Source organism: Ptychodera flava, chromosome 15 (assembly GCF_041260155.1).
Source record: "Ptychodera flava strain L36383 chromosome 15, AS_Pfla_20210202, whole genome shotgun sequence".
Classification (NCBI taxonomy): domain Eukaryota; kingdom Metazoa; phylum Hemichordata; class Enteropneusta; family Ptychoderidae; genus Ptychodera; species Ptychodera flava.
Window position 1 is genome coordinate 39,340,890 of NC_091942.1, and position 18,438 is coordinate 39,359,327.

The 18,438-nt window shown below is 37.2% G+C and overlaps 1 protein-coding gene across 4 annotated transcripts in view; it reads left to right on the forward strand.

The window, feature by feature from the left end:
- LOC139152163 (telomere length regulation protein TEL2 homolog) overlaps window positions 1-18,138 on the forward strand; it is a 56,077-nt gene extending 37,939 nt beyond the window's left edge. For all 4 annotated transcript variants that reach the window (XM_070725279.1, XM_070725281.1, XM_070725283.1 and 1 more), the window contains 10 exons: window positions 3,653-3,744; window positions 4,047-4,163; window positions 4,788-4,859; window positions 5,224-5,400; window positions 5,731-5,822; window positions 11,474-11,573; window positions 13,353-13,417; window positions 14,773-14,888; window positions 17,488-17,569; window positions 17,952-18,138. In XM_070725279.1, the coding sequence (XP_070581380.1) occupies window positions 3,653-3,744; window positions 4,047-4,163; window positions 4,788-4,859; window positions 5,224-5,400; window positions 5,731-5,822; window positions 11,474-11,573; window positions 13,353-13,417; window positions 14,773-14,888; window positions 17,488-17,543 (887 nt within the window). In that variant the 3' untranslated portion in view covers window positions 17,544-17,569; window positions 17,952-18,138. The remainder of the gene's footprint in view (window positions 1-3,652; window positions 3,745-4,046; window positions 4,164-4,787; window positions 4,860-5,223; window positions 5,401-5,730; window positions 5,823-11,473; window positions 11,574-13,352; window positions 13,418-14,772; window positions 14,889-17,487; window positions 17,570-17,951) is intronic.
- Window positions 18,139-18,438: the final 300 nt, after the last annotated feature.

An 18,438-nucleotide genomic window follows, 5' to 3' on the forward strand; every position in this document is an offset into this window, starting at 1 on the left:
TAAGATGCGTAGGGAAAACTTTGTTCAGATTTGTTGAAAGGATGGTTAAATTTATACGTCTTTTATGATCAATATTTATCCAACATTTTGCCATATGTATATGATCATTGGAACTTATCTGATAGATGGAAAATTCCAGTGTCTGTCTGTATATATGTATATGTGTGCATAAAGAATTTAAGTTCCACTTTCTGGCTGTTAAACATATTCCTGTCTTACAGTTCCTAGCTCTATCACCTTTCGAAGAACAGCATGCAATGTAAGAGGTTTTGTTAGGGTGGTACCTTTGTAAATTTTACCGCGGTTCCCCTGTCATGCTACCAGGGTTCCCTGAGAATATCAATGCAATGAGATTAGGGACTACAGAAATGGTACCAGGGTTCCCTGAGAATATCAATGCACTGAGATTAGGGACTACAGAAATGGTACCAGGGCTCCCTCAGAATATCAATGCAATGAGATTAGAGACTACAGAAATGGTACCAGGGTTCCCTGAGAATATCGATGAATGCACTGAGATTAGGGACTACAGAAATGGTACCAGGGTTCCCTGAGAATATCAATGCAATGAGATTAGGGACTACAGAAATGGTACCAGGGTTCCCTGAGAATATCAATGCAATGAGATTAGGGACTACAGAAATGGTACCAGGGTTCCCTCAGAATATCAATGAATGCACTGAGATTAGGGTCTATATTACAAAAATTGGTACCTGGGTTCCCAAACCATTTACCTTTGTACCCAAACCTTAGCAATAAAGACTGAATGTACAGCATGCATACTGCTCCCATGAGTTTTTTGCAGAAATTGTTTTTGGCTTGTTTTTTTGGAATTATAAGAGCTAGCTACTTTGGAGATAGATTGGTTGAATTTAGGTGGAGTTTCATGTTGCCAACATAGGTTTTTCAAAGGAATATTTCTCATCCAAGACGACAAGGAAACCCCTTCATACCATATATTTTCAAAAAGCAGAGAATCTTAAGTTTACTACGGTAGCAATAGTTTACTCAAAGGATGACGGGGGTTTATATTTGAGGTAAAAAACCACAACTTTGCTGTTAAGGATGAAAATTAATTTAAGTAATAAACTTGATAATATTTTCTGAAATGTAATATTTCACTTGAAAGAAGAGTATATGTAGAAAAAAAAAACTATTTTATTTTGCATTGACTATCCTCATTCTGCAATGCAAAATTAAAATGCCTTTTATTCAAAATGTAAGAAATTAAGTGCCAAACAAACTAGTCATTCGGTATATAGTATTTAAAGAACATTAGTGTGGAAATTTCAGAAAATTTGACCCAGTCAGAGTGGAGTGAAATCTTGAAATTGAAATTGGGAGCAAAATACGCTGTGTTGGGTGCAGCGCCCCCGTAATAGGGTTTTCAATGGATGTGAAGAATAACAAAACTAAAAGATTTACAGTGGCTTGTGCAATACCAGGTTTGTTAATGTTCATCTTTCACTCCCTTGACATGATGAATTTCTGATAAACACAGTAATAATGTGTGACATTGTGTGAAAGTATGTGTTAAGCAATGCTTCATTCAAAGAGAACTGATGTTGAATGTGTGGTAGGGGTACTTGTACAGTTTGTGAAAACAATTGGAATTGGAATTGAAAAGCCTCATTACAAAGATGTCAAGAGGACTTATCTATTGCATTTGTTTTAATTTCTGAAAAGCAATGCTCATAAAGAGTGCAACTTCTGCAACTTTTTATGGTATCCATACTGTACCCCCTTCCCCATGAGTGGCACCACACAAGTATCTCCCCCATGAGTGGCACCACACAAGTATCTCCCCCATGAGTGGCACCACACAAGTGTCTCCCCATGAGTGGCACCATACAAGTATCTCCCCCATGAGTGGCACCACACAAGTGTCTCCCATGAGTGGCACCACACAAGTATCTCCCCCATGAGTGGCACCACACAAGTATCTCCCCCATGAGTGGCACCACACAAGTGTCTCCCCATGAGTGGCACCATACAAGTATCTCCCCCATGAGTGGCACCACACAAGTGTCTCCCCATGAGTGGCACCACACAAGTGTCTCCTCATGAGTGGCACCACACAAGTGTCTCCCCATGAGTGGTGCCATACAAGTGTCTCCCCATGAGTGGCACCACACAAGTGTCCTACAGTGATATTTGAAGTATACATTTTGTAGACTTCCCAAAAACAATTAACAACACACGTTAGTTGAAGGTGCTAGGTTAGATCAAGAGATTTGAAAGGTTATGTTTATTTCCACAATAGCTGATCTCAGTGTTATCACACTTGTAAAATAAGTTTGTCAAGTTATTCCGAAGGCGCTGTAACAGCGCTATAACTAGAACAGTTCTGGTTTCACATTTTATTGAAGGAGAAGACAGAATAAAAACAGATGATGTCTATCTTTTTCAATAGGGTTTCTAAGTGACCATTTTTCTTGTTTATTGGTTACCATTGTTACAGCATGTGGTGTGTATTTCCATCATTGATATCTACTGTTCATGAAAAATATGGTAAAGACTTGCTCTATGCATGAAAAATGATTTGTTTTAGAACACAGAATCTAGTTTTAGGCAGGATGATCATCTCAAATTTGCCCAAAGAAGACTTGGACCTAATCAAAGTGAGGTAGCCCAATCATCTTGAGAGTCAGGGGTTTGGTCCAAATAAACATTTTAATGCCAAAATATATGCAAGTGAGATTGAAAAACTGAAAATGGGTAAAAATCAAAAGATACAGAACAATCAGTTTTCTGACTGGATTGTGTTGAAATTTAATTTGCAGGTTCTTACAGGTCTTGTTTCATTATTAGTGTTATTAAAGTTTTTAAAATAGTGAATTCTTATGTTTAGAACAGCAAGTACAGTACCTAATAAGTTTGTGTGTAGATGAAATCGTCCATGTATAGAACCAACATAGCAATCGTCATCTACAAGTTCTGATTCGATCCTGTAGGACACTCAAAGTTCAATGCATGAAGCATAAAATAATGGCCAGTATGAGATGTGCTTGATATAGATATAGATATATAGATATATAGATATGAATATCAATAGATCGTTATCGACGAAAAATGGGAGCCAGTGTCATTGACACCATAATAGTTTTGATAGCGATTATATTTTTTACTCCTACAATCAAGTTGGCATGATGTTTTGGCAAAACCTGAACAGTGATATATTTGACAAGTTTGCCACATGATATGAATGTGACATGATGTTGGCACAATGTTGAGTAATTGTTGATGATTCATGAAATATAGACAAACTATAGCATTGCTGATATCAAAGATTCAATCTTCTACTGTGGTTAAAAGAAAGACATACTATCATTGATCACAATGGTACAGAATCAGGGATACGGATAGTTTTCAATCGGATTCGAACCCACAACATACGGCATCAGTCGCCTAGCTGAGAGGCCACAGACAGAACCACTCAGCTAAATCTCCACTCCCAAAAAAGAGTGGTTCAATAGCCGGCGAAGTTGTATGTTAGAATTACCAAGGATATTACATATCCTACTGAAGTTAATTCTCTATTCGACGAAGCAAGCCACAGTGAAACAGACTTTCTGCCGTCATGTGAACACATGGAATAGTTGTCTCACCCGTTGTCAGGACATTCTGATATGAACAGCTTTATGTTTCACAGGTCTTGTAACCCAAGATGACCCAGAAAGAGTGCAAGCCTGTTTGACAGTTGCCGAAAAACTTGTGCGAGCCAATCCTGATAATCTATCTGAGGTGAATAATATTCATTAAAATGATGAGTGTCTTGCATGATAATGAGTAAGGGTAGGGAGAAGGTGCAGAGATTGGCTGATGCCAATCATAGCAAATGATGATGTGGAGCAGTGGTGTGATGGCCTGCATGAATCAGTGGTCTTTGCCATAATGGTCTCTGTGTCTTTCCAACACTAACCATGATTGTAGCAAAGCTGTAATCACCCATTTTATAGTCACCCATTTATATTGTATTTTTCTTGCCTTATATATGACACTATATGACACAAGTTTTAGTTTTTTTCCTTTTTTGGACTATTTAGATTTGTGTAGAATTTGTAAAGTTGCTGTTACATACACAAGACAGTTATGGTATGAACAACTTTACTCATTTGAGGCATTCGGCAATGGTTGCAATAACTGTGCATTGTCCAATACAGGTAAGTACTGTTTATGTCATAATAATATGTCAGCCATTGCGTTCACCAAACTCTATGTAGTGTAGAAATCATTTCAGATGGTGATGATAGAAAATTATTTGTCAGCTTATTCATTCCTGTGTCTTCTGTGTACATTGAACAGACATACATGAGGGGATACACTTCTTTCACTTCTTTACTTTTAGGGTTTTTAAGGTAGAACGCACCTCGGGGACAGACATTTGGACTCTCAAACTTTTACAATTCTCTTCTGATATACCACTTGTAGGGGTTCATTTTAAAGCTGTTGCTGTAAGGAAACTTTTCACTGGCTTCGTTTTTCGAAAATTGAAAATTTTATTTTTTCTCCATAGAGTTAACACAGGGATGTTGGCCATTTTGAATTTTAAATATCGGTAAATCACGGGCTATTTGTTTCTTTAATACCAAAATTGGCATGGTGACCACCGATTTTATTCTTGATTTAGTAAGAGCACGGCTGAAAGTTTCATTAAGAAAATTTTTAGCAAAAGTTTAAGTCTTTCACTTTCGAGGTACATACTACCTTAAAACAGACAAGTTGTCCCAGATGTTCTAGTTCCCTTCTCTCTCATATCTAATTTCTTTGAACTTTTTATTGTCCAGGTTGCTGTTTATCTGACAGAAGAATTTTTCAGCAGAAATTATAACATTAGACAGAGAATGGATATTTTAGAGGTATATGAATATTGGTCATTAGTACTCTTTTTCATTCAAGTACTGTTTACCAATTTCAAAATGAATAATTTTGTATCAAATAATGAATATGTTTGCAGCATTTTATAGGGGAATGTTCATAATATTCAACGGCAGTATATAAATACATGCAGTACTTTGTAAAGTCTTCATTCCAAAAAACCTGTAACTCATTTGAAAGTTCCCATGGATATCTCTATGGATCTTATTTGAGGATTCTTCAAGTCTTTTGTGTAATATATCACGGTACAAATTCTGTTTTTATTGCCAACAAAATTGTTTGTATTTATCAAGGAAAGCAGCTCAAAATGAGGTATGTAATGACAACTTTTACTGGACTTTTCAGGTTTTAGCAAGTGCTTCACAGGAATTATCTCAACCAGATAAAGTTCTTCAATCTGAAGCTAAAACCTCAATAGAAAGCTGGACATCCCAGTACAAAGATGCCCCTACCAATCTTGTAAAAAATTGGAGAGAAATCGTGCAAGAAAGAATTGAAAGTAAAACAAGAAGGTTTTCACAGGTAAGGCTTTAATTTGTACCTGATTTTGGTAATCCACATTTTTTTGTTAAAATGTACAGCTTGTCCTTGCACAATCTCCAATGGAAATGACACAGGATTAACAATCTCCAATTGAAGTCAGACAGGAACTCTCTTGGCACTGATGACATATTCACTTTGCTCACAGTACTGTGACTAGTTGGTTTCTGTACCTGCTCTGTATAGTCAACAATTGCCATCCAACTGTATAAAAAGAGAGCCTCATAAAAATACTTATCAGTGTAAAATGCTTATAATTGTCACAAAAGAGCAATGAGGCATCCTCATTAATTATGATGATTGTATTTTTAGAAGTCACACAAACAGAAAGCAACACCAGTACCCAACAGATTTGCACCGGTCGCAGGATATTTCTTTTTCCCATTGCTGAAGAAATATGATATGTAAGTCTGTGAGTTTTCCAGTATTCTCATCCCATCAGTATCCATACTTATTCTCATACACTTCAATGACGTAGACATTTGTAGCATCTATCATACAAGACTAATTGGTGAAATCTTCCATTTTAAGTATCTGTTCATGTCTTGTATGTTTCATCTCACTGTAACATTACGGGAAAGCTCCATTAACTTAGGAATACCCTACTTCCTACTTAGTTATCAGAGGATCAATTTCACAGACCTGCCTTGTCTACAATGGCACTACAATGGCACCAGCTGGATAAGATAAACAAAACAATGGAACATTCACACCTTGGGGGATTAAAAGTCTTCTGTTTGTCACCCGAGTTGGTCAGGCAAGGACCTGGGTTTCAGGTACCATGCAAGTTAATGCAGTCTTTCCCTAATGAGTTTTTAGTCCCTGCGGACGAAGTCCGGCGGGGATTTATAGATTGGGTCCTGTCTGTCTGTCCGTCCATCTGTCAGCAGCCGTTTCTCTGTCACCCCTGAGCCGATTTTTTTTTCAAACTTTGTGCAAGGATATTAAGCGCAGTGGTCGTCGCGCTGCGTGTGCGTGATTTTTTTGTTGATAAACATGAATTTTTGTAAACATAAGTCTTCTCAACTTCAATCTGAGTGAGATGGGAGCGGTCTTCCACTTTGTTAACGCCTTTGTAAGACTCAACATCATGCAATAGTAAAATATTAAGATCGGAAACGAACTTCAGTGGTGTATTTCTATTTATAAACTCATGTAAGGCTACGAACATTGAGACACTACACTCGGCACATTATGTCGCTGAGTTTACTGCATGCAGTCACAGTGAACAAATGGGTTTGATCGCGCGCGGTCACGCTGGTTGTACACAATGCTATGTACAGTACAGTAAAAATACATCACTAAAATGATCAACATTGTATATATATGTAGACTAGCAACAAGCACAATGCCTAACACAAAAATTACACTCAAGACCATGATCGGCAAGCCAGAGCAGGACACGGGAGATGCTGTTGCTTCGATAAGGGAGACGGTCACCGCGTTGACGTACACGGATATAAGAGAATCCGGTCCCACAACCTACGACGACTTGGCCCACGACCCACTGTTGATCACCATTTCTAACTTCTTCTAGTAATACGTGGCAAGAAATAGTCAAATGACAGGAAACAATAGACAAAACGAGCGGGTTTTCACGGCATTTGGCAGGAAAATTGCACGGCTACACATAGGGACGTATCGAGAGATCCTGTGCACGGTCATGGCAGTGATCCCACAGCTAGCTAATGTTGGCCTACCGGTGCTACGGAAACTTTGTTGTTGTACCTCCTGATTGCCGGGTAGGTCTGAATCCCCTTTCAAATGAGATAACCGCCACATAGCAAGAAGACCTATGAAAGGTTTTTGCTTGACTTGATACCTGTGCTCGGAATTCTCGTTTGCATTCCCCAACGGGGTAAATTCGTAGTGGAGTTGGATTCTCCACAGCTGAGTGTAGCGCGCCGTATACCCGGTTCTCTTGACACGGACGTTCATGCTGACCACGGAACATATGCTTCTTGCTGCAGCGGGCATTGTTCTGTGAGCTGTAGATTTCTGTTTCTTGCGTAATTGTCAATTGTACTCCTGTTGGGCCTCTTGAAATGAAACACTCTCGTTCTTGCTAGCGATGTCGTAGACTACAGCCCGGTCATTGATAGTCTGTTGGCATATAAACGCATACAGTTAATATAAATATAAATTTTTACTATAACCCAAACGGGATTCGAACCCACACACTCACGGCAACATCGCCTAGCTGCTAGGCCCCACACAAAACCAGTCGGCCACTGCTTGTGTTTAGCTCCATGGCTCGAGCGATAACAGTAGCCGAGCCCCATTCAACTGATTCAAGAAAATCATGATCAAATGTGATCTCAATCCAGCGTGTAATTACTAGATTTGGTAAGTTGGTATGCTTGTGACAGATCAGCCGCCATTTTACCAAGCGGCAATATTGCAAACATTATAATCAACCCGTAACATATAGTGCAGCATTCTTGGATATGTTGACAACAGGGGGGACCCCCTCAGGAGCATGCGCAGCGCAACGACCACTGCGCTTTAAGTACTGGGGCATACATATGCACGTCACTTTATTTTGCGATATGATCCAATATGGCCACAGGGCGGCCATTTTGTTGCAATTTTTTTCTTGTTTTTGAACCATAAGTCAATTATCCCTGAACCAATTTCATTCAGTGTTGGTACACAAATTATGTTTATGGAATATATATGTACGTCAATTTATTTCGTGATACCATCCAATATGGCCATGGGGCAGCCATTTTGTTGCAATTTTTTCATGTTTTTGAACCATAACTCAAGTATCCCTGAACTGATTTTGTTTAATGTTGGTACACAGATAAAGTACTGTAGCATATATATGCACATCAATTTATTTCGTGATACGATCCAATATGGCTGCCAGGTGGCCATTTTGTTGCGATTTTTTCATGTTTTTGAACCATAATTCAACTATCCCTGAACCGATTTTGTTCAATGTTGGTACATAGATAATGTACTATAGCCTATATGTGCACATCAATTTATTTTGCGATACAATCCAATATGGCCACCAGGTAGCTATTTTTTTTCAATTTTTTCATGTTTTTGAACCATAACCCAACTATGCCTGAACAGATTTCGTTCAAGCTTTGCACACAGACATTGTATTGTAGTGTGCATGTGCATGTCAATTAATGGTGTGAGCCGGACTGTGTCATCAGTGATGACTTGTTCCAGATAACTTTAAGTATTCTAATCTTTTCACCCCATTTTCATGTTAACAGGTCCACAATTACCACCGATAACAATAGGGTTGGGCCAAACCTTGGATTCAAAGTTTCAGGGTTAAATCCATCTCAGTGGATGATGTTACATTGGGCTGTTCACATGTATGGTCTTGAGAAGGCTGAATGTAGGCCAAAACTGCACATCAAGACATTTCCTTGAATCTCTTATTTTGTAGACATGGGTGACAATGACATCTAGTGGGCACATTAATTCTTATTTTTCGATGTTGTATATTGTACTTGGATAACAGATACAGTTTGTATGACATAATGGTGGATGTTTTATGAGATGAGTATTTCCAACGAGGATTTGAAAGGGTATCTCCAACAGTGATTTGAAAGGGTATCTCCAACAGTGATTTGAAAGGGTATCTCCAACAGTGATTTGAAAGGGTATCTCCAACAGTGATTTGAAAGGGTATCTCCAACAGTGATTTGAAAGGGTATCTCCAACAGTGATTTGAAAGGGTATCTCCAACAGTGATTTGAAAGGGTATCTCCAACAGTGATTTGAAAGGGTATCTCCAACAGTGATTTGAAAGGGTATCTCCAACAGTGATTTGAAAGGGTATCTCCAACAGTGATTTGAAAGGGTATCTCCAAAAGTGATTTGGAATGGTATCTCCAACAGTGATTTGAAAGGTATCTCCAACAGTGATTTGAAAGGGTATCTCCAACAGTGATTTGAAAGGGTATCTCCAACAGTGATTTGAAAGGGTATCTCCAACAGTGATTTGAAAGGGTATCTCCAACAGTGATTTGAAAGGGTATCTCCAACAGTGATTTGAAAGGGTATCTTCAACAGTGATTTGGAAGGGTATCTCCAACAGGGATTTGAAAGGGTATCTCCAACAGGGATTTGAAGGGATTTGAAAGGGTATGTCCAACAGTGATTTGGAAGGGTACGTGTATCTTTAACAGGGATTTGAAAGGGTATCTCCAACAGAGATTTGGAAGGGTACATGTATCTTCAACAGTGATTTGAAAGGGTATCTCCAACAGAGATTTGTAAGGGTACATGTATCTTCAACAGGGATTTGAAAGGGTATCTCCAACAGGGATTTGAAAGGGTATCTCCAACAGTGATTTGAAAGGGTATCTTCAACAGTGATTTGGAAGGGTATCTCCAACAGGGATTTGAAAGGGTATCTCCAACAGGGATTTGAAGGGATTTGAAAGGGTATCTCCAACAGAGATTTGGAAGGGTACATGTATCTTCAACAGTGATTTGAAAGGGTATCTCCAACAGAGATTTGTAAGGGTACATGTATCTTCAACAGGGATTTGAAAGGGTATCTCCAACAGGGATTTGAAACAAAATGATACAAAGAAGTCAATGCTACTGTTGGAGGAACTAAGCGGTGTCTGTAGCTAACTCAAAATGCATTCCAAATTAAAGTGCAATGATACCATAATTCACCTAAAATCCACCTTTTGGACAGTTTATACAGTTACACTCAAAACATGCCAAGTGAATACTCAATACACTGTACCTTGTCTTTAGACGGTCATAATTTCTCAGGTTACCACTCTTATATGCTTATCTTTCATTGTGTTTGTCCATTAATCTACAGAAATACATTAATGATTTCATGCATTGAGATCCATATTGCCTACCACAACCAGTTCCCTAGGATGCAATTTGGTCCCCAAGTGCCACATTACAATGTGCAGTAGCTAGTATAAACAAAACATTTACCATGTGTTCCACTGCAAATCCATTGTGAGCCCAAAGACCGATGATTTATTCCTGCTAACTTCTGTTTATGGACCACTGTTTCCAAGGATAAGTTTAGGATAACATTCCAAGGGTAACTTTGGGATAACATTCTATAACCTACCTTGTACATTTATTTTAGGAAATATTTGTCCATTTTTAATCCAATTTTTCATGATTTCATTGATTATATAGAGAGATGCATGGACAACTGATTACGATATAAATTTTTTTATTGTTTGTTTATTGTTTGGATCATCTACTTGGTTTCTGTTTTGCTCAAATTTCCGTATATCTGGTTGTGTTACCATCTGCCTGATTTCATCCAGACATTTCCCTTACATATCACTCTGTGACACATTTTCATGTACGCTAAGATAATTTATCTATGTGATGTTCTAATATGACTATCAGACACCAACATCCACAGACCCGACACCATAGTTGCAATATAGTCTCCCACAACAAGCTGTTACAGAAAATTAATGTGCACACCTTGTCATTTCCCAGCACATCCTGTTAGACAGTGATTCAACCAAGGGTGAACGTCACAGATAAGTGACTTGTTCAAGTTTCAAGTAATTTTCACTTGTCCTGTATATGCAGTGTTTATGCTGAGGTTTTAGTAAAATGGTTTGGGAACCCTGTGTTATTCTTGTGGTCCCTTTTATAGGATTGCATTTATGTATCAACAGGAATTCAAGTAATATGATAGAGGAATCTTGTAACATTACTGGGGAAACCCTGTAACATTACATAGGGAACCCTGTAACATGACTGCATGACCCTATAACATTACTGTGGAACACTAGTAAAATTTACCAGAATAAAACCTTTCACAAAAACACTAGCATAAAGCATGAACCATTCTTCAAAATTTCAGACAAATAAAGAAAATATTAGGAGGTGTTAGATTTTTCAGTGGACCGGCAATAGTTTCTCTGAGTTGGTTTGATGTTAAACTTGAACTTCAGAAATAATAGCAATAAACATCTCTTTCAATGTCTGCCATTAAATCTTATCCCATCTATTGCACAACATAACTGTACAGTTCAGGAATTTTCCATTCAAATGAAAATATTTTCATTCTCTTTCCTTGTAGGAGCATGAGCACGTTAAATCTGTTGAATCAAGATTATCTCCTCCTTGGCAGACTTATCTACACACTTGGAGTAATTATGCATGCAGCTATAAACACCACAGTGAGTTTACCATGACTATGATTTGTGGGAAAAGTTTGATGTTTAAGCAATAATGTACCTCCTCCTGGAGGTACATTATAATGGATGAAAGCAAACATTGCATGAAATACTGTATATGTTGAAGCCCAGAGCATTATTTTGTGCAAAGTTTCTTTGAGTTCATTATTGGCGGGGAGGAGTATATTATTGCTTTATTTTATTGGTTTTGCAAAGCCTGTGAATTTGCAGAAAACATCTGTAGCAACAATAGTACAATACTGGATAATCAGACACATTATCAGTAATAATCTTGGGGGATGACATCATAAAATTATAATTAACATCTGAGTATGCATGATCATACTCTTCAATGCGGTCCAGTTACGTTTGCTATCATACATACAGAGCATGTACTATATGATTGTCTATCATTAAATATGTCTTCTCAAAAATCACGGGTTGAAACAATTTTACAGAATTTTATGAATGGTTTTAATATCAGCCAAATTTCAAACTAATTTGTTTGTCAGGTTTCTGAGTCACTGTAGGCAAGGTCAAGAGTACTTATAGAGTGAGCCATGTCTGTCTGCCAGCATGTGTGCATGTGCATGTTTTTGTCCAAAGTCATATCTCAGACATGCCAGGTCTGATTTCAGCATATACATACACTCAACACTTGTTCTATCTGGTTGTGTTTCATGACGTGATCCTGTATGGCTGCCTGATGACCATAGTCAGAAAAGTTTTCATGTCTGGAGCCATTACACAGACATAATACAGTTCTGTACAACAAAATGGATAGACACTGTAAATACTATGCATATCCAGATCTAAATTACCTCAAAATTGATTATAACAATGTGTTCTATGTCGCTGCACAACAAACACTTGCAGTAAAAAGGCATTGACTTGATTTCCATCAGCTATTATTAACAGGGCTCGAACTTAGTGTTTGCCTGTTTGCCCAGGGTAAGTAAAACTTGGCATCTGGCAAGTAAAAATAAATTGCGCTTTCCTGTTGGGGCAAGTGACAGATTTTGATCAAATTTATTTCTGGAAATAAAGGATTCAAGAAATTTTGTTGCACAGTGCTCACTGTTATTGAGTTTCAAGTCACTGAAGTGGGCATTACACCGACAAGCTAACAACTAATCTGCGAGATGTCAACATGCAGCGATTCACAGTGTCTTTCCTCCCTCCGGAAATCTAATCTCATTAACGTAAACTTGCACTTGTTGCAACTGACTCCAAAGATCCTGGATATGCTTATGCGAGTATCTATTGATGGACCTCACCTTCACCTCTATGACTCAACCCTGCACTGGAATATTGGTGGATGAGTGGGCAGAGATCACAAAGACTAACACTTATTGATCGTGACATTGACATGAACATCAATGAAAATCAAACAAAAAATGTAAACAGACAAAAATTAGGGCAAGCAGGTTTAATCATTTGACAAGTAAAATTTCTGGATACTTGTCCGTTGGGCAAATAGGTCAAAAAGTTAAGTTTGAGCCCTGTATTAAACTAGGAGACTACTGGTACATCTATTTTACAATGTAGTGATACTATCATCAGTAGTTCGCTAGATCACACAGTTAAATCTTCATTATCATCTCAATCCTTGTTGAAAAAAACAGCACTACAATTTTACCAAATACACAATAAAAAATTGTTATGTTTCTCTCATATTTGTGCATGTTGACCTAAGCTTGTAAACTATGCGCCTTTCTCAGGCGGTTTTCCTTTGACTGTCATTGATATGTGCCCCAATTATGTATTTTTGTCTTAATGTAGTGTTGTCATCAAATGGCATCAAGTCTTCTGGAGTTCCTTTGGGTCGTTCGTTACCATAGTGAAGCGTAAGTTTTATTACTCATTCATGTTCATCTTACACTCTATTGGAGCAAGAAATGTTCCCATCATATTGACATGTATTCATCAGGTTGCCAGTACAAAGCCAGGGTGATGAAATCTGAAATTGGTACTTTTAGATTGGCTCAGTGTATGTACAATTCTGATTTATGTCATGATTTATACTAGTGCAGCTCTGTAGTAAACAACAAACATAGAACTAGTAGATTTGATTTTAGGAATACTGAATATCTATCACACTCCTGCTGTGAATGACTCTCTCAACAGAAATAAGTCAAGTCAGCCAGGCTTTCTAACTTTTCCAGCAGGATATCAGATTTAGGCTCTACACAGCAATTGAACGACAAAATTCATCATGAGATTATGTCAACTGGGTCCATCAAATTTCATTAGGACTAGACCGTGGTATAATCAAACAATTAGATTATGGAAAGAATGTCCTGTTCAGACTTTTCATCAAATTTTGTCCTTTTTTGGGAAATAATATTTGATTATTGATTTAAGAGTTACCTTAGTATTGCAATGCATATCTGATACAGAAGCTGTTTAGTGACAACGCCTTTCATAGTATAACCACACCATAAACTTTTTGAAAGACAATGTAATGAAACTAATTGTTCTTCAAAATTTAACCCTTTGAGCGCCAAAGTCTATTTTTGTCCCCTACATAAAATAAACCCCAGTCAATTTTTCTCAGATTTTTGCCAAAATTTTGAGAAAAAACTGTAGCCAATTAAATGTGATGTCCATTTGGTCCAAAATTATCAAAAAATTACAGAAAAATTCATAAAAATTGGTAAAATTTTGCACTTAAATTTTGGCGGGAGAAAATTACAGAGCTCAAGGGGTTAATATCAGTGATCAGGCCAGAAATAGACTGCAAGATCTGTCGCTCGAAGGCGCTCTCTATGTTCTCCCCCCTCCCCCCCCCCTCTTGAGAGGAGGGGAGTGTAGGGAGTGTCCTCGAGTGACGTATCTTTTAGTCTAGTCAGAAATATGTCATGGAAAATAGATTAAACCTGGAATTCAAATGGATCATGGTAAAAACAAACCCACATGTGCATACGTGCATAGAAATATGTGTGTTTCTATATGCGTTTTGTACACATTGGTTTATTTGTAAGGCCATCACAAGATCTTTTAGGCATGCTGGGTCTGCATAACATATCGTGTCCATTCTGGGGTAGAACCATTACTGTACAACATGTAAGATTTTGACATACAGTAAGTTTTCAAAGAATTTGATGTACAAAATAACACAAAAAAATCTAATGAACTCTCTTTCTCTGTCTGTCTGTCTGTCTGTCTGTCTGTGTCTTTCTCTCTGTGTCTCTCTTTGTAGGTTTGTGAGACAGGCTATTTTATTTTCATTATCCATGGTTGTCTTGACGATACCATCATACTCTCTGGTGACTACCTTACAAAGTGATGTTATAGAGTTTAAACAATGGTTGCAAGGTAACTACAGTTTCCAACTACAACTCTCTAAGTAGTGAAATTTATAGTTATAAAAATTTTGAAAATGGAAATGATAGAATGTGAGTGTGATGTATCACACAATTTATACAATGAAGTAATTAAAGTACTGCTTCAGGGTGGAGATCCATTCACAGTTCCACTAAGTTAAGCTGTATTACGTCATCAGCAAATTGATAAACTATGACCCTAACATACTTGTATCGTATGAAATGAGTTTTGTGTTGAATGCTTGCTACCTTGAATAGCTTTTGTTTCATGCTAAGGAGACAAACTACATGATAGTGCAATGCATTGTGGTTAAAATTCAACATCTCACCACAGCAAGCATTTGAGATAGTGATCTAATTAGACCAAGAAAACTAAAAAGTTTGTTTCTTATCCTAAACATATTGTAAAAATGATGTGGTGATGCACTTTTTATTTATCTTCTCAATTTTTTTATTCTTCGACCATTGAACAAGAACTTGCAAAAGACATGAAAACGGCATAGGAATGCATGCAGAGATAAATGCACAGCAGTGTTGCTTTAGTATTTTTGTACAGCAACAGTTCTGCAGTTTGACTTTTAGTGCAGCAATGCACAGTTTTGACAGCTTAATATAACAGTGACATATGTGTACAGTTCTGAATGGAATGTTAGTGTTAGTTATTTTGTTTACAGTTCTGTTTTATACAGCACTGTGTTTTGCACTATTGTCGTGTATTTATGTGGTTTTTTTTAACTTTATTTCCTAATGAGCAGAAAAAAAAGTTGACACGGCGGGTCTGAATTAACGCGCGGGAGGATGAGAAACAAACATTTTATTTTTCTTGGCCTTAGTACGTTAAACACTAATATAATCATCATGGCAAAAAGTTCTGTTTGTTGGTGAAATTATTAAACTTTTGTGTAATATCAATTTTTTAGCCATTTCTGGTAGGAGTTCCTCCACAACCTACAATTTTACTTTGGCTTCTTTAGGTTAATGTGTTTTACCTGTAGAAATCTGCCATTGAAAATAGGTTTGACGGCCTTAACCCTTTCACTGCAAGATAGTATCACTTCCCCATTTGCCAACTCAGTGAAAAGCGGTATTGAGCCAAAACATATTTTCAGCAATATGGCTTGGTCTGTTCCAACAGCTTTTGTCCATAAAAATCATGTTTATAGTATCTGTGATTTCAGGGGCCTTTAAATGTTCAATTTTTTGTTAAAATGCACCAAATGGGACATATTAAAATATGAACTTGGCAGGAAAAGGGTTAAACTTTTATGACTCTCTTATGTGGCAAAATTGAATTTAAGGTGCTAAGAATTACTTTGATCTGCTGATGATGTTATAAAACTGTTCATCAAATTTGTTAAACTGTTTCAAACCATAAAATGTGCATGGACATGTAGCTTTTTAAATCTGAAAATACAATATGGCCATTCAAGATTGAATTACAATCTGACAGCCATATTTGTGTCATGTGATCCAGACAAAATATTGACAGAATTAGATATTAATCCCTAATATTGTCCTTCGTTCAGCGAAGGAAAATACGACTGACGTAATGACCGTGTCACCACCCGTCTTGGACTCGTAGTCATTACAAAATAAAAGGAGTTTCCCACAACAATTTACATGAGCAAGGAACACGCTTATTTACGTTTGTGTACAGAGCAAATGCCAGATGACCAGTGTACGAAACTAAAGCAAAATCTCTACTGGCCAAGCGGGCCAGCAATTTAAAAAAATCACTGGCCCTGAAGGAAATCAACTGGTCCGATCATCAGGTCAAATCCAAATAAAGTGGAGATTTTTTACCCACACTCAGTATAGGGGCCAAGAAGATGCGATTGAAAAAATAAAAAAAACACCACTTCAAAATCCTAACATCAAACTGTTTTTGTGTGTGTGTCTTTTAATTCTTATATCCAAATGAAGATGAATATCAAAACCAAAAGTTGGGGCAACTGATCTCAGTGTATACTTTGCAAAATGTTTAAATATGGGACATTTACTTTCTAGTATCGAAGTTTGACGTCCAACATATATCCGTCATAACAGTCTCTTGTCTAATATTGATACTAGGCAATACAAGAATGACTTGCCTTCTATTGCGGCACGCGGGTTTGAGAAATCAATTACCGATATTTACCCAGGCTAATACATGTCGGCGATTTTGGGACTCTTTATAGTAAACGATACCAGGCAAGTCAGTTTATAGCTACCTCTAAAGGGTATTATTGCAGTTTATAGCATACCTCTAAAGGGTAATATTGCAGTTTATAGCCTACCTCTAAAGGGTAATATTGCAGTTTATAGCCTACCTCTAAAGGGATGGAAACCATAAAACGTTTTATGTTTACTTGTTTATTTGTCAATTTCTCTGTTCAGCAGCCAGCATCTCCTTTGTTTCAGTATGTAGAATTTGTTTAATTTGTAAACAGTCAAAACAATTTCAAAGTGTCCATCACAAACCAGCAATCTTGGTGTTTGTTCATTGTCCTTGAATAGTTTCCTTGAGGGATATCATGGAAATTGGGCATTTGAAATTCAGTGTTCTGCTGTGTGTAGATCAAAGTATACAATTAATTATGCTTTTCTTCCAGATATCATTGAGAAAGATCCTGATACAGAATGTAAGAAACTTGCCATTCAGACATGATGATTCTTGAAACTGCATTCAAAAAGGTATGTAGTAGGTTGACTGCTTGTAAGATAACCAATATTAAATGCAAACTATTGTGCTTTTGGTGTGTAGAAATGCTATATCATTGCAAGTTGATTTGCATACTGAGATCGACCAACATGGTTTTGCAAATTCTCTTTCATAATTAGCACTGGGTGATATTACAAATGTGTGTATACCTGTGCAAATTCAGATAACTTTGTTTTTGAGATCTAAACTGAAAGCAGAGAAGGATTTTTTTACTGAGTGCAACCTATATAATTTTACTTTCTGTATTTTACAACTTTTAAGTCCACATTGCACAGGGAAGAGAAGCAAAGGGAAGCAAACCACAAGATCATTAAAAGGATACATGCATTAAACATATGTATCCCTCTTTTGCAGGAATTGCTCCGGGACAGATCAATATGATATAATATTTTTTCCTATGGCATGTGATGGAAGAATGTGATCCTTTGGGGAAGACAGTACAAAGACACAGTGGAAAAGCCTCAGTGAAAATATTTTCAGTGATTTTTCCAATTTCCTGATACAGTAAATTATCATGAATAAAAATTAAACTAAAATAAGATTTGAAAATTTCAATGTTATTCATTGATCATAATTTGCAGAAAACGAATTCTGATGCCTATAAATAAAATCGGTAGCACACTCTGTTTTACTCCTCTTTCATCTGATTTCCACTTAAAGTCACTTTGTATAGTTAGATACATTTCATTTCTTGTTCCTTTCACAAGAAAGTTACCCAAACTTGTGTTCCCAAAAAGTTGGCGTTGAGGATGAGTCCTTGGAAAGTGTCTGTCAGATAATTGATACAGTAGGATAATCTTGCCATTGAGTAGCAGTGCTTTAAAGAAATATTTTCCCAAAA